The sequence below is a fragment of the Leucoraja erinacea genome, chromosome 3 (genome assembly GCF_028641065.1).
Source record: "Leucoraja erinacea ecotype New England chromosome 3, Leri_hhj_1, whole genome shotgun sequence".
Classification (NCBI taxonomy): domain Eukaryota; kingdom Metazoa; phylum Chordata; class Chondrichthyes; order Rajiformes; family Rajidae; genus Leucoraja; species Leucoraja erinaceus.
In genome coordinates, this window is record NC_073379.1 from 53,824,209 (window position 1) to 53,840,618 (window position 16,410).

A 16,410-nucleotide genomic window follows, 5' to 3' on the forward strand; every position below is an offset into this window, starting at 1 on the left:
TCCCAAAAGGTTAATTTGCAGGTTGAATCAGTAGTAAGGCAAATGCAATGTTAGAATTTATTTCAAGCCGACTAGAATATAAAAGTAGGGATGTAATGGCGAGGCTTCATAGGTCACTGGTCAGACTCCATTAGGAATTTTGAGCAATTTTAGGCCCCATATCCAATGGGGGGGAATCGTTTGACATACGAGAGGTTTTCGTGACTGATCTCGGGGTTGACAGGGTCCTTGAAACTTACCGAATAATGAAGGGCCTGGATAGAGTAGATGTTTCTACTAGTGGGAGAATATAGGACCAGAGAGAATATAGGACCAGAATAAAAGGACATACCTTTATAAATGAGATAAGGATGAATTTCTGTAGCCAGAGGGTGGCGAATCTGTGGAATTCATTGCCATAAACAGGTGGAGGTCGTCTTTGGGCATTTTCAAAGTGGATTATCATTTGTGATTATTAAGTGTGTCAAAGTCACAGGGAGAAAGCAGGAGAATGGGTTTGAGAGGGAAAGATAGATCAACCATGATTGAATGGCAGAGTAGACGCGATGGGGCCAAATGGCCTAATACTGCTCCTTTGCCTAGCAAAAACAAGAATTCCGGATACTTAAAATACAAACTAAAAATTCTGCACATGCTTTTTTTTTTTTTTTGGGGGGGGGGGGGGGGGGGGGGGGGGGGAGGAAGGAAGGAAGGGCAGAACATTGGTTATAATTTACTGCATCCCAATTGAGTTTGCCTCAATAACCACGTTTTACCAAAATAAAATATCTGTTTAAATCATTAATTACTTTTAAGCAACAGAAAAGATACACAAAATTGAAATAAGCACTCAGTATCCATATTCTTTAATAGAATTTTCAGCAAAAAGGTGCAAAAATTGATTACTCAACAAGATAAAAATGTGATTCTTATATACATAGAACAAATTAAACCTCTATGGGGAAGATTGCTGAAGCAATCAGCGTTATGGTGGACTGCTTCACATGAATAAGTACTCACGGGACCATTAACTTTGTACTTGAATGCAGTACTGTCTAATCTAAAAAACATTGTGGTCACTTAGAAACAGTAGTTTGGCAAGGAAAACGGTCAGTCTATATCAGCACGTGATAAATAATAGTGGCAACAACAGCACAAATGTAACAGCTGGTAATAGAGCATACAGACAGGGAACTGTTCGAATTGTCGCACGGGTAAGCAAAAATTGATGTGACAATGTTACCCTAAACACCTCAATGATACACTGTATAAACCATGTTAAAGGCAAGTTGAAATTGTTGAACATGTGGTTTATGACAAAATTAAAAAAGCAACCAGTTAGTAATCAATAAAACATCTCTGAACCTTGGAAAAAAAAAATCATATTTTAAAAAAAATAACTGAGGCTCTTTTAGAAACGGACAAAGTTTCAAATCATAATGCAAGTTCTATACAGAATCTGAGTGAAATGAAGATTAAAGACATAAAATATTAACTACTTCCAAGAGTTCAGAAGAGATACGAACCATCCTCTTTGAGGTAGGTTTGATGGAATAATCACTTGTATCCATCACCTGGTTTGTGATTTTTACTCTCCCTCTTACTTCAATAGTAAATGAAAACCAGGTAACTCCAGAATATACTCAGATTTGGTCATTAGTAGATACCAGATCTCTTCCTGCCCCATGCATTAAATAAGATGGGCAAAGTGCATTTGATCCATGGAACTGAAGGGAAATTCTGCACAATTGGTGGCGCAGGGGATGACATCAAATACCAAAACAAAATATGCAGCTCCAGCTAAGGATCAAATTTTAAAATACTGTCAGATCAATTTAAGCAAAATTTCATAGGTTGCATTGATTATGCCCCATGATAAAATTGACCGGTGATAATTGAGGTGCCATCCTCGCATTACATTGGATAGTTTGCCATCCCTTTCCCTCCAAATTGTCATGAAGACTTTTGTAAAAGATTGAAATTCTCCTCCAACTTGTGACTGCATACGTGCTTTCACTACATTAATCGGATAAAACATTATTCCAAGCATTGAACCCAGACTTGCTCCACAGATGAAGTCATTGAGCACATTAGTACTGTACGTAGTGGCTTCCGGTAAGGATTCTTTGATAGGCCCTCGCAAGGCAAAGAACAATGCATTACTAGGTCCATTTCGGAGGAGAATTGGCAGAAGTCCTCTGTAATATTCCCTAAAACCATAGGCTTTCAAAGCTTTAAAGGCATCAAACGTATTGGTGAATCGCCTATGATGTCTGTGATCTTGCAGCAAAGTCTGCACTCTCTCAAATGGTGTCAGCATTGCCTCTGCTGTCCCTGCCAATACTGCAGAAACACTACGAGTCAGAAGTTCTGGACCATCAGTTGTTCTCTTCAAGAGGCATGAGAAGTCCTCATACAAGCCAAACATCAATGCCACAGTTGTTGTCTTTTGGAGGAGCGGAGGCAGAATACCCCGGTACAGAAGGCGAAAGCCATCCTGCTTTAACTGACGGACAGCCTCCAATGTCTTTACTCCATATAGCTGCTGCCGAAACAACGCTTTCTGTATAGGGAAAGTGGTAGCAATATTAGTGAAGGCTGCAAAATAGCCACAGATATAGTACTTAGTCGGGCCCAGACAAGAGATCTGTTGCGCCAAATCCTGCTTAGATCCGGGTAAGACAAGGTCCTTTGATCCGTTTTGTGCTTCAGTATCCATGTGTTGCAAGTGCTTATCCTTCAAGGTACATGATACTATTATCAATTAGCCACATGGTCCTGTGAGAAGAAAAATTGAACAGTGAACAGCTGAATTCATATCTGTGAAATAAAGACAATAATTTCTGCCCTAGCCTTAAAACATAATTTTATATTGAGCGGTCACCGAGTTTATAAGTAGAATACAAGATACTGTCGTCTCAGTTTGAAGGTCATAGGTTCGAGTTCCAGTACCGAGGCTACAACACATAATCGACAAAGACACTTTAAAGCAACATTGTATTCGTACATGGCGCAGATTTTTATAGAGGACATTAAAAAAGACTTGTTGTTCTCTGGAGGTAGGCACAAAAAATAATATCGGCACTGTATTAAAAGGGGGAAGTTCACCTGCCATAAAATCTGAATACTGAAAGCATTCAAATATAACAAGCATACTCCATTACCAGGATCAGAAATGGAAGCTATAGAACAATTGTTAATACAATATTACGCTGAAATCACCATAATTTTGCTGGATGAGATATCAATGGGTATGCAGAAACTGCAGATGAAGATGTGGTGCAAATTAAACATGAACATGTACCTTTGCCACGACTGTATTGATCATTTCTTACACTATTTCCGACCAAAAAGTATGATGATTTGTTATACCTTTGCTAAAATCTGCACAGGAGCATAACCTTCAATTTATAATGGCTTTAAATGTTTGAAAACATTCCTAGGTACTTCATGGACACAAAGGTTATCAGACACTGCATCATGAAAACATGAAAGTATGATTCATCAAAATGCATGTTAAGAAGGTGACTTTTAGGCAAGCCTTCAAGGAAGGCAAGGTGAAGCAATCAAGGGCTTTGAAAAGAATAAGCGAGTTCGGTATTTCAACTGTGCATGCCCAGGTCATAGGTCACTGGAGATAAACATTCTCAGCGGCTGAGTTACTCCAGCTTTTTGTGTTTAACTTCGGTGTAAACCAGCAGTTCATTCCGACAGAAGTGTTTTTACTGTTCTGTTTATTTGGTGAATTACAAAGGCATTGCTCTGCTGAAGTTACCGTATTCCTGATCTGAAGAAAGGTCGCGATCTGAAATATAGTCTGTCGCACATCACAGATGTGTCGCCTTACCCGCTGATATCCCCCAGCACTTTGTTTTTCACCTTCCCCCTTGCTGCTTACAATTCCTCCCAAACGCTCAACTACAATTCCTACCAAACGCTCAACCTCACAGTGCCTTATTGTTGAAGGGCATTTGGTGGGTTCCGTTTCGCATAGTTTAAGGCACCATGCACTTCTGTACCGTAGACACAAAATGCAGGAGTAACTCAGCGGGCCAGGCAGCACCTCTGGATAGACGACCCTCCGTCAGACTTCTTACACATTATACTTCTGTGCCGTGGTTGACCCGGGGAGTAGAGGTGTCAGTTCTTCCAGCTGTGTGTGGAGAGGCACCAGCTACCGCAGGCCGCTCACCTGTCAGGTGCTGCCTCCTCGACCCTACTGCTCGGCAGCGGCCGGCTAGGATTCCAGAGCATCGCCGATGCCTCACATCACCTCCTGATCCCCCACCGCCTGTCTGGATAACATGACCGACGTTGGCCGAGCTGAAGATGGGATCCAACCACTCTCACAGAACACTGTGTATGGCGAGGACGGGGACAGAATAAACACTCAGTTCACTCAACACAAACTTTAGGTCATTTGTTCCTTGCGCCCGCGGAAATCTCCAGCGCTTGCCACCCCTTCCAGAATAACTTTTCCAAAGAAAAAGCTTGTGGGTCTTCTTCGGTCTGCCCTACCCTAGGCTGGCTTGCTCAGGGTGGCGTTTCCTAGTTGCTCTGGGGCTGGCTGACTGGGGAACAGTTATCTGTGCAGAGAGTCGATGGCATCACTGTATCACCATGGAACTGCCTTGTTGGTGATATGTGGGTGATACACATCTTTACAATCGTTCGGATTTTGGCGTTGGCTAGGAGCTGGAAGTTCAGTTGTACGTGCAGTGCCGCACAAGAGACCAGTTGCAATGACTTTTATCTCATTGCTGCCTCTCCGTTCGCTCACTGGCTTCGGAATAAAGCCATGCGGTCAAGACAAGGGGGTTCTGAAGTTGCATTCTCTCGATTGAAGACATTTTCTTGACTCTCCTAGAAGCAACGAGCTATGGCTTTACCAGTGGCTGTCTGTCTAACTGAAACCTCTCTCGTCTCCCCACGCATGTCTTTCACCCCCCTTCTCTCTCCCCTACCACTCACCATCTCTCCGCCGGTCCAGTCTCTACCCGTATCCCACTCGCATCTGCCACCTCGCTCTCGCTGTTACACCCTGCTCTCCCCCACTACCAGGCACCCCCGTTCCCTTTTTTTTCCAAATGACCTTTGACAAATCCCATGATTCCTTGCGTTTTTCGGAATGCCAAACTCGCTTATTGGAGCTTTGGGTCCAAATACTCACAAATTAGGGTAAAAGCATTACAAAATAACAGGGAAGAATGAAAGGAATAAAAAGATAACAATGGAACAGGGAAGTTTTTTATAGCAGCTTACTTCAATTTGTACATGGTCATCTGAGTTAAGTTGTGAATGCAGATTGAGCTGTTAGCTGTTTAGTTTTCTCTTTAACAATATACTCAAGGACTACATTAATACAGGCAGCAAGACCAGATGATTCCAATGTATTAAGAAAATTGCTTTAATGAGGTTTTTAAAACTACTTGGAGAAAAAAAGCAAATAGCCTTACCTCTTGGGGCATTTGTTAAATAGCAAGCACCGCTGTTTGTCTGAGAAAACACTTTGATCTCTCGTTTTCACACATTACCCTTCCATATCTCTCATATCCATCTTCCCCGATTCTTTGTTTGTAGGGTCTCGACCCTAAACATCACCCATTCCTTTTATCCAGAGATGCTGCCTGTCCCGCTGAGGTACTCCAACATTTTGTGTCTATCTTCAGTGTAAACCAGAAACTGCAGTGCCTTTCTACACTGATGATTGAGAGCTTTCAGGAACTATGGTTCATTGAGCATTGGTAATGGTAAACCCAGCAAAACTAATAACACTAAATGATAACAATAATAATAATTGGAGTGCTTTAGTACAGTGTCCAAGAGACTGTGGTTCAAAGCCAGAACACAAGTATACTAGTTTACAAGCTTGTCCTACAGATTTTCAAACTGGGTCCTGTGAAATACTCAAGTCCTGTCCATTAATATTAAAAAAGCAAAAGTTCTGAAACACTCATTGGGTCAGACAGAATCTGTTGAAAGATAAACAGTCAACATTTTAAAACTAGGACCCATCATCAGAATCTGTGTTTTGATGAAGGGTCGTAGACCTGAAATGTTAACCGTTTATTCCAAATTTCTAGCATCTGCAGCTTTTTTGTGTTTCAGTTCCTGTACATAAATGTTAGCCACATAGAATGTCATACAATGAATTGCTTCTGGAACAGCGAACTCCTGGACCCGGCCTAGAAGCAGATACTTAACCAGGAAGTGTGAAAGACACACTGGTCTGCAGGCGAGACTGAAACAACGTGGTCCGTACCCAGCATACTGCAGACCAGTGTGTCTTTCACACTTCCTGGCCCTTAACTCCAAGAAGACCAAGGAGCTCATTGTAGACTTCAGGAAGTCCAGAGGCGGCACGCACACCCCCATCCACATTAACGGGACGGAGGTGGAACGTGTTTCTAGCTTCAGGTTCCTGGGAGTCAACATCTCCGATGACCTCTCTTGGACCCACAATACCTCTACTCTGATCAAGAAGGCTCATCAGCGTCTCTTCTTCCTGAGGAGTCTGAAGAAGGTCCATCTGTCTCCTCAGATCCTGGTGAACTTCTACCGCTGCACCATCGAGAGCATCCTTACCAACTGCATCACAGTATGGTATGGCAACTGCTCTGTTTCCGACCGGAAGGCATTGCAGAGAGTGGTGAAAATTGCCCAACGCATCACCGGTTCCACGCTCCCCTCCATTGAGTCTGTCCAAAGCAAGCGCTGTCTGCGGAGGGCGCTCAGCATCGCCAAGGACTGCTCTCACCCCAACCATGGACTGTTTACCCTCCTACCATCTGGGAGGCGCTACAGGTCTCTCCGTTGCCAAACCAGCAGGTCAAGGAACAGCTTCTTTCCGGTGGCTGTCACTCTACTAAACAACGTACCTCGGTGACTGCCAATCACCCCCCCCCCCCCCCCCCCCCCCCCCCCCCCCCCCGGACACTTATTTTTTTTTTATTCAAATCGTTTGCTATGTCGCTCTTCAAGGGAGATGCTAAATGCATCTCGTTGTCTCTGTACTGTACACTGGCAATGACAATTAAAATTGAATCTGAATCTGAAACTACAGGAAAACGTTCAATCAATTAAAACAAGCTGGATGAACCTAAAGCTACACTCACCTACCTTAGCAAACTGAGGACAGAGATAAGGCTCACCCCTGCTTCATCTGACTGTCATACAACCCAAGTTTAGTTTAATGTATAGATACAGTCTAGAAACAGGCTCTTCAGCCCAAGGTCCATGACTACCATCAATCACCTGTACACTAGTTCTGTTACCCCATTTTCACATCCTACACATTAGGGGCAATTTACAGAAGCCAATTTACATAAGCCAAGTATCGCTCACCAACCACCAACCTGGACACACTGCAGCAGAGCCACTGTTGTGTCGCTGCCGATCGGAACGCCTGTTGAATGTTTAGTAGAGTGTTAAATTTGTTCATGATACATGTATTTTTATTTCTATTTATTTTTAATGCACACTGAATGGACACTGGTTGAGCAACTTTTTTTTGTTTCCTCTGGGTATGTGAATACTCAGGAGATGACAATAAAGATATACAATACAATACAATACAATTTACACACCTGGAGCTTTTTGGAACATGGGAGGAAATCCATGTGGTTACAGAGAGAAAGTGCAAACCCGCATAGACAGCACCCGTAGTCAGGATCGAACCACACATGGCAGTCCCATGCGCCATACCTAGAATATCTATGATAAAGCGCTGTCCCTACTATGTGCCGCAGGAATTCACTTTGGCTATCCTTATAGTAATTTACATCCCGTGCAGTGCGACAGGAAGCTTGTACTGAATGAACTGTACACCGCAACAAATAGCCTTGAAATAGAATATCCTACCTCATAGCCAGGGCCTTCAACTAGGCCAATCTCAAGATTGTGCAACCAAAATTCTATCTACATTTTTCTTGTATCACAAGAGGTCCAAAGACTCCCAATCACAGCAACACGAAGATGTCTACCTGCTCCATTCACCCATCTGCATTTTGGAAAGTCAGACTTTTAGACTGTGCTCCTTTTCCCTGCTCACAAGCTGACAATAAAGTGTGAGGAACTGGTACAGAAAGTCACATGGAGAAACAGATGATCTCGTACATAACTGCTTTGAGTTGGTGGACTGGTCCATATTCAAGAACGCAGCAGCCAATCTAAATGTGCTCTACCTGTCACAGACATCAATCTGTGTGTTCCCCAACTGGAAACCATGCGATTCATTCCTTATTGAAGTCCAAGTATGAGGTATAGGGGGGTTGCACGAAAGGTCACTGGGTCATAGAGCTCGACGCATGGAGCCGCTAAATCCAACTGGAAGACATCCGTCACTTCCGGTATATGTTATTAATGCTAGAAACGCGTACTTTCCTACCTGTTAAAAACCGCCAAAATGTTGAATTTTTGTGCTGAAAAAAACTGTGGGAGTCGGGGTAAGTGTGAGAGACATGTACCCAACTTTAGAATTCCAAACATGAAGTGAAATGAAGGTATAGAGAAGCGAGAACTGAAGGGACTACAGCAGCTAAAGTGCTTGGTAAACATTGAAAATATTGTGAATTATCGCGTTTGATCACTGCATTTCATCAAGTAAGGCATTATTTGTGTTTTTTCTTGATTCCTTTGGTATCTAAAACTTCTCAGAAGTGATAAATCTGGCTGTAAATGTTTCTTCAGATTTTTCATTTTGTATGTAAAAAATGTAAAAAAATTCTGAAGTAGGATAAATGTCTCACACGCTTATCCCGATTTCCATAATTATTTACAGAGCAAAAATTGACAATTCAGCGAGTTTTAACGGGCCTGCTATGCTGGAAACAATGGTAAGTGCCTACCTGCAGTACATCGCGTGTAATCCATTTGGAGTAGCGTAGCAACAGTACGGGTCATGGGTCGTGTCCCGACTGCCGTGAAACCTCCCTATTCATATTGGCTGACCCCAACCTGTGGAGGAAATCTAGATACCATCTTCACAAAACTATCAAGGATACCAAGAGACAGACTAACCACGCAGACACCCATCAATTGTAGCAAGGCTTGCATGTTATAAAGAGGTACAAAGTGAAGTCGGTCAAAATCGCTAGCAACGATGTATCCCTCCCCACCAGTAGCAATGACAAAAGGTCTTTAGAATTGCATCACCCACCCCACAAGTCACAGGTGCAGCTGCACGCATCATGGTCACAGTAGCAGTCAGATAGAGTACCCGCAGCAAGTAACTATCGCAGATTAGGCTAAACAAAAAAATGTCAACAACAAAAGGCAATTACACCGCACCTATAATGTCACGAAATGTCCCAAGGATTTTCAGGAAACAATTTGGTAAAAACGTCTAGATATTAGGGCAAACATAAAAACATGAATAATCAAAGAAATAAGGTTTGAACAACACCTTTAAAGAGGAAAGAGTAATGAAGCAGAGCTTTCGGGAGGGAACTTGAGAACTTAGGATCTAGGCTACTGAAGATATGGCTGCCAATGGAGCAGCAATTATAATTAGACATGTGTCAATGATCAGCATCAATAGAATAGACTCTTTGAGCCTTGTGTATTACCAGACTACATGATAATGCAAGGCAAAAAGCACAGGAGAGATGGGCAAATGTAATATGCTGCTACATAGGATGCAAGCTTAGTTATAAACTATATGGGTAGTGAAGTTAGGAGGCAAAACTATAGTAACAGAAAAGTCAAATATAGGGTGAAAGGGAGGATGCGACTTATAACAGGAGCTGCCCTGAAGCAGAATTGAAATTAAACCATGGACAGAGATGGAGGTATGGACTTCCTTGGGCAGCAGAGATGGAGCAGCAGTAGAGTTGCTGCCTTACAGCATCAGGGACATGGGTTCAATCCTGACTACGGGTGCATGTCTACGTTCTCCCTGTGACCTGTGTGTGTTTTCTCTGAGAGTTCCGGTTTCCACCCACACTCCAAAGATGTACAGGTTTGTAGGTTAATTGGCTTAGATAATTGTAAATTGTCCGTAGTATGTGTAGGCTAATGTTAATGTGCGGGGATTACTGGTCGGCGTGAACTCAGTGGGCCGAAGAGCCTGTTCCCGCGCTGTATCTCTAAACTAAACTGAACTAAAAAGGATGGTCTTGATGATGGTGGTGCCATACTTCAGAATTTCACCACCAGGTCAGCCTCAGTAGCTAAGAAGGAATGATTGTGTGAACGACAAGGTTTGATTCAGCTATACAGTATTTGGTTGGTTAAATTTCCCAAAAAAGCACACCTGACATTTCTCAAATTGGTGAGGTCTGAAATTGGTTTACACATCAAGCCAGTAGATTTGGAGAGCCCTGCATGATATTTAGTGGGATTTCTCCAGAGTATTAAGGTGTGTGTTACTGGTAATTAATGACTCAGTATACAGGAAAACCAGTTGATTACAAATTTTGCAACTTTGATCTATAAATAGATCTACAAATATTATTTTTCTTGGGGAGCCCTAATATGTACTGGCACAATGAATGTGATGGTGAATTTCATCAAAGTGTGCCTTCACTAAAAGGTCATTCTGAAGATATGGGCTCTACATTTTCTTGGTATCGCTAAAGGTCTTTATTGTTGAAGAGCAGCATTAATATAACCAGAACAGGATAAAAGAGCATCTTTGTTTTATAGATGTCAAATAGGTCTATTCCCTTGTATGCTTTAGTGAATGATTCAATGACTTGGAGCTCAACCCCTTAACATGCACAGATACAAAGCACCGTCTCTGTACTGCAGCTCAAGTTGCTATGACCTTGATACTGAAGCGAGGGTGACATACACTGAACAGTTTCCCTTTCAAAATTAGCACCACTAATGCAGATGGCTGCTAGAAATATGATGCAAAGTTAAAGAAAAGTGCTGAGTCATTGGGGGTACACAAAAAAGCTGCAGAAACTCAGCGGGTGCAGCAGCATCTATGGAGTGAAGGAAATAGGCAACGTTTCGGGCCGAAACCCTTCTTCAGACTGATCGGGGGCGGGGACAAGAAAGGAAAAAGGAGGAGGAGCCCAAAGGCTGGGGGATGGGAGGAGACAGCAGGGGGACTGAGGAAGGGGAGGAGACAGCAAGGACTAACAAAATTGGGAGAATTCGATGTTCATGCCCCCAGGATGCAGACTCCCCAAACATTGAGTCATTGGGGGAATTGCTTGACCAGACTTTACTGAGACTAGATTTATCAGACCCATTTAAAAAAAAAAAAATTAGTTGTTTTAACTGCATCTTGTGCATGAGACACAAGATGGAGACAAGTTTCTGCAGGCAGCTAAACCCAAGCTGGGTGCTGTTGACGAATAGAGTCAATGGCTTTTGTGAAGTTACCATCAAGCTCAAGATTATTGCTTCCCTAGGTGGATGGAATCCATTCAGAGAACAGATCACAGGAAAAAATGGTTTGGGATCCTGTTGAGGACAACTGAATTTGGACGTATCTTCATTATTGACCACCGGGTGGCGCCACGATGGCAGCCTCACCAACAGTCTGTCTGTCCTTTTGTCTTTTTTTGTTATTTCTAGTGTGTTTTAAAAGTTTGTTTGAATGTTCTCTGGTTTATTTTATGTGCGGAGTGGAGGAGGGGGTCAGGGAAACTTTGAGCCCCACCGCAGGGCGTTGACACCATCTGGGTCCGATCTCTTGCCTGGGATCGACACTCCAACAGTGGCCTGCTGATTTCAACATCGCGGAGCTCACAGTCTCAGGTAGAGACCGAGTCAGGAGCTCCAAAGTCATAGAAGGTTTCGACTAGCCCTGACCCGGGGACCGATTGCCCGGTGCAGGGAGCTGACAACCCCCCAAAGCAGGAGCTTGATCGCCTCGACGCCGAGGGCCTGCCGCCGACTGGAGTCAAGATCATTCTGTCAACGGAAGGCTCGAGGCCCCCGACCGAGTGAGAACAATGAAGGAAAGAGAATTAACTTTTTTTTCACCTTCCATCATGGTGAAGAATAAGGAGCAGTCACTGGCGGATGTTTATGTTAAAATGTATTTTGTGTGTTTTGTTGCTTTTTATTAGTATGACTGACTATATGGCAAATGAAATTATTTGTATGGAGCAAAACATACTTGGCTAATAAAGTATGATTATGATGATTTTGCAGATTTTTACAATTATTTCATTTTTAAAGCATTCCCAATGTTGGTGAATGTAACTAGAGGAATTCTATTCTGACCTTATAAAAACCCCAGCCCAAAATGGCACCAAAAGCTGGTGACTCTTGCATGCGGTCTCAGTGGACTATTTCAAGATCCTCTGTAAAAATGAAATTGCCCCAAATGTGTAGCAACTCGTTAAAAAGTTAGATAACATGCAAACAGTGTGAAAGGGTGATCGATAATCATTGTGGATTCTGTGGGCAGAAGGGCCTGTTTCCATGCTGTATTTCTACAACTAAAACAATCCTCTGGCAAGCTGTGATTGTTAATGAGATAGAGGGGAAAGTCAACTCCAGGAATCTTTTACCTGTCAAAATGCTCAAAGCAATCTTGTGACCATACTGTTTCACAAATGTCTTTACAGGTTACAATGAACACTGGGTGATCCACTGCCAAACTTGCTCAGTAATTCCATTAGCCTGGCCCAAAAACAACAGCAGCAAAACAAAACATTGCCTTAGGAAAAAAATGTCTCATGAATTCTGCACATAAAATCCAGACACTACCTCACAGATAACCTGAGAACCCCCAACCAACAAGCTCATATGTTGATTATTCTGGTTCATCCTAATTAGGAACTGTGAAGAACACCTCCACCAGTAAATATCAGGACTGATTTGAGATGAATCAGTCATGAGGCAAATGAACCGTAGATATAAAGCATTCTTAGATCGGAAACTCCATCATGCCTGAAAGGAAAAGAAGCAGCTTTACAGGCATTTGCAGATCAAGGTTTCACAGAATATCCATGACATAAAACAATGGTATATGGAATGGAGGGTCAGAAACTTTATGATAACTGCAAGGTGCACATTCTTCAGCACTAAGAAGGTAATCTAAAACACTCAGCACCTCACCCAGCTTGTCAGACAAGTTGAAAAGGCCATACACCAACTGAAAACCAAGGCCTCAGGACCTAACAGTATAGGGGGGGTTGCACGTAAAGTAATCGGGTCAAAGGGCATGAAGCACGGAGCAGCTCAATCCTTCTGGAGGACATGGCAGCCTCCAGCATACACTGTTAACACACGAAACGCGTACTTTCTTACCTGTTAAAAAACTCCCATATGGTCAATTTTTGCGCTGTAAATAATTGTGGAGGGTGCCTGAGTGCTCTGAACCAAATGCTCTAGTATCTTTGCTCTGAAACTGAGCACCAAGGTGTAGGCGGCTGAAGGAGCGCATCCCTTGGGACAGCCCCTACTCTCCCCCCGGGGTCAGCACTGTCCGGCCACGGCCGCCATCTGCCTCGTCTCCCCCTGTGCGGCCACACTGTCACAGGCTGCAGGTCGGCGGCGCTCACACTCGGGGCTGGATGGAGCTGGGCTGCGGCTCCGGGCAGTGGACACACGGGGACGAAAACCCGGCAACGTCTCCATCTGCTGCAGCAGAGTTGGGGGACAGTCTGGTCCCTCCGCCCACCCAGAGTCACTGACGTCGCTGCACCGGCACCACGACCCCCCCCCCCCCCCCCCTCCCTCCCCCACCCCCACCGGCACCCCGACCACCACCCACCCCCACCCCACCCCCGATCACACGGCAACGTCCCAGTCAGCTGCAGCTGAGTTGGGGACAGTTTGGTTACTCTGCCCACCCAGAGACCACGCTGCACCAGCACCCCGAACAACCCCCCCCCCCCCCCCCCCCCCCCCCCGACCGCAGGGACAGACGGCCTGGGGTCCGCAAGTGTGCAACCAGTCAGCGTGGAGTCCAGATGCTGGGACAGAAGAAGGGCCTGCTGTACCAACAGCCATAGTAAGTGCTTACCTGACGTTCACCACGTGTACTTCAGAAGGCGTTGCATGGGAACAGTACGGGTTACGGGTCGTGACATCGACTGCCATGCAACCTCCCTATTGAGCACTTGATATATGAGATGCCATTCTGCTCCTACTTTCTTAGGATCAGTACTAAATTATTAGAGTCACCCTAAACTAATCCCATTAGTTAATTCTTTATTAACTTGAAACAAAGTTGTTTTTGCTCTTTCAAATGACTCATATTAATTCCAAACATGCTGGTACTCTAACGCCTGTCATTCTCAACAACAATGTTGTTGTCTTTCAGAACCCCTGTGAGTCCTATACACTTTAGGACGATTTCAACAGCAACGTCTTCGGCCAAAAGCGGGTGACGCGAGCATAGACTCAGCGACTGTTCTACTGAACCTTTACACTCGGTCTGCCAACTAGTCTAACTCCCCTTCCCATTCTGACCTTTGTCTTGGGCCTCCTCCATTGCTAGAGCAAGGCCACACACAAACTGGAGGAACAGCACCTCATATTCCACTTGGGTAGCTTACAACTCAATGGTATGAACATTGAATTCTCCAATTTTAGGTAACCGCTAACAAACCCACCCACATCCCCTTTCTCTCCCACACCCCTTTCTCCCTCCTTCCAACCATCAGCCCATCAACCCTCCCACTCGTGTCCACCTGCCACATGTTGTCCTGTTTCTCCCCTCCTCCGCTTTCTTCTCCCTCCAGTCTTAAGGAACATCACCTATCCATGTTCTCCTTTTCGGACAACATACAAGACCACCACTTCCAATTTTCCCTCCAAGCCTTACTCCATCCTGACTTGCAAACATCAGTTATTTCATCATGTCTAAATTCTGTAACTCCAGAATCACTACTTTCATCAGGAAGAATCCAACGTTTTACGACAACAATTTGTTGTCAGTTTGTCAAGGGTGGGTAATGAATGCTACAAATGAACTACTACAATGTCACTGTGTTAATCAGACAACAGAGTAGCCAGTATGCAATTTGCAAATTCGCACAAATGAATGTATTATTTGATATTTCTTGTGGGATAAATAGTGGCCTGAACACCAGGGTGAGGTCACCTGTCATTAAAATGATGCGATGGATTTTGTCCATTTCCATCTGACAGGGTGGCTACGTTTAAACATGTCCGAGAGCACAGCATTCCCTCTGCCCAGCCTCGCCGACGTGTTCAAATCTCTGTGGAGGAAGTCGAATACATTCTGCTAATTCAGTGACACCTTATCAAGAGTGCGGCGCAAACCCCAGCCCCCTCTGCCCCGTGCCTGCTCGCTCCCTTGCCTTGCGCCCCACTGCAGCGGCCCGGGCTGCGATCCACGACCAATGGCTGCGGTGACTGCCGGCTGCTGCTCACCTGCTCTCATTCACCAGGCCGCGCAGACAGACAGACAGGCCTTGTCCTTGCCTCCGCCTCCCGGAATCCAGGCGCTCGAACCGCTCCCTCCCCACCTCAAGGCTCACGCGGACACTGCTACAGGGCCACACCTCTCCGCGATGGTGGTCGGTGATGCTGCTGCTACCGCCACCAAGTCACGGCCAAGCGGCCAAGTGCTTCTCTCCACCGCCTCCCTCCCCTCACCCTGGGATCGCACTGCGCCTCCACTGCGCCTCCCCGGCCCCACCCACACAGCGTAGCGCAGCCCCGCCCCCACGTACATAGCGTAGCGCAGCCCCGCCCCCACGCACGCAGTCCCGCCCCTATGCGCACAGCGTAAGCACAGCCCCCCCTCCCCAGGGGCGTGACGTCAACGCGACACGCCACATCCAACCAAAGATGAGTGTACACAGTGTTAAAGAGGGAACTGCAGATGCTGGAGAATCGAAGGTTACACAGAAAAGCTGGAGAAACTCAGCGGGTGCAGCAGCATCTATGGAGCGAAGGAAATAGGCAACGTTTCGGGCCGAAACCCTTCTTCAGACTGATCAGGGGTGGGGGTGGGTGGGGACAAGAAAGGGAAAAGGAGGAGTAGCCGGAAGGCTGGAGGATGGGAGGAGACAGCAGGGGAGCTGAGGAAGGGGAGGAGACAGCAAGGACTAACAGAATTGGGAGAATTCGATGTTCATGCCCCCGGGATGCAGACTCCCCAAACGGAATATGAGGTGCTGTTCCTCCAATTTCCGGTGCTGCTTGCTGTGGCCATGGAGGAGACCCAGGACAGAGAGGTCGGAGATGGAGTGGGAGGGGGAGTTGAAGTGCTGAGCCACCGGGAGGTCAGCTTGGTTATTGCGGACCGAGCGGAGGTGTTCGGCGAAACGATCGCCCAACCTCCGCTTGGTCTCACCGATATAGATCTGCTGACATCTAGAGCAGCGGACGCAATAGATGAGGTTGGAAGAGATGCAGGTAAACCTCTGTCGCACCTGGAACGATTGCTTGGGTCCCTGAAAGGAGTTGAGGGGGGAGGTAAAGGGACAAGTGTTGCATCTGCTGCGGCCGCAAGGGAAAGTGCCCGGGGAGGGGGTGGACCGAGAGGGA

At 45.3% G+C, this 16,410-nt stretch overlaps 2 protein-coding genes across 6 annotated transcripts in view; one reads left to right on the forward strand and one right to left on the reverse strand.

Annotated features, from left to right (window-relative positions):
• LOC129695600 (zinc finger and BTB domain-containing protein 5) overlaps positions 1–16,410 on the forward strand; it is a 413,756-nt gene that overhangs the window by 79,030 nt on the left and 318,316 nt on the right. The gene's annotated exons all lie outside the window — the stretch shown is intronic.
• Positions 825–15,535, reverse strand: LOC129695603 (mitochondrial nicotinamide adenine dinucleotide transporter SLC25A51-like). 5 transcript variants are annotated; one of them, XM_055632706.1, is made up of 2 exons: positions 15,289–15,535; positions 825–2,757 (listed from the first exon to the last, which is right to left on the reverse strand). In XM_055632706.1, the coding sequence occupies exon 2, from the start codon at positions 2,696–2,698 to the stop codon at positions 1,805–1,807; it is 894 nt and encodes a 297-aa protein (XP_055488681.1). In that variant the 5' UTR covers positions 2,699–2,757; positions 15,289–15,535; the 3' UTR covers positions 825–1,804. The 5 variants fall into 5 exon arrangements, with proteins under 5 accessions (XP_055488681.1, XP_055488680.1, XP_055488684.1 ...); XM_055632705.1 differs by having other exon boundaries at positions 15,216–15,535; XM_055632709.1 differs by having other exon boundaries at positions 15,420–15,508.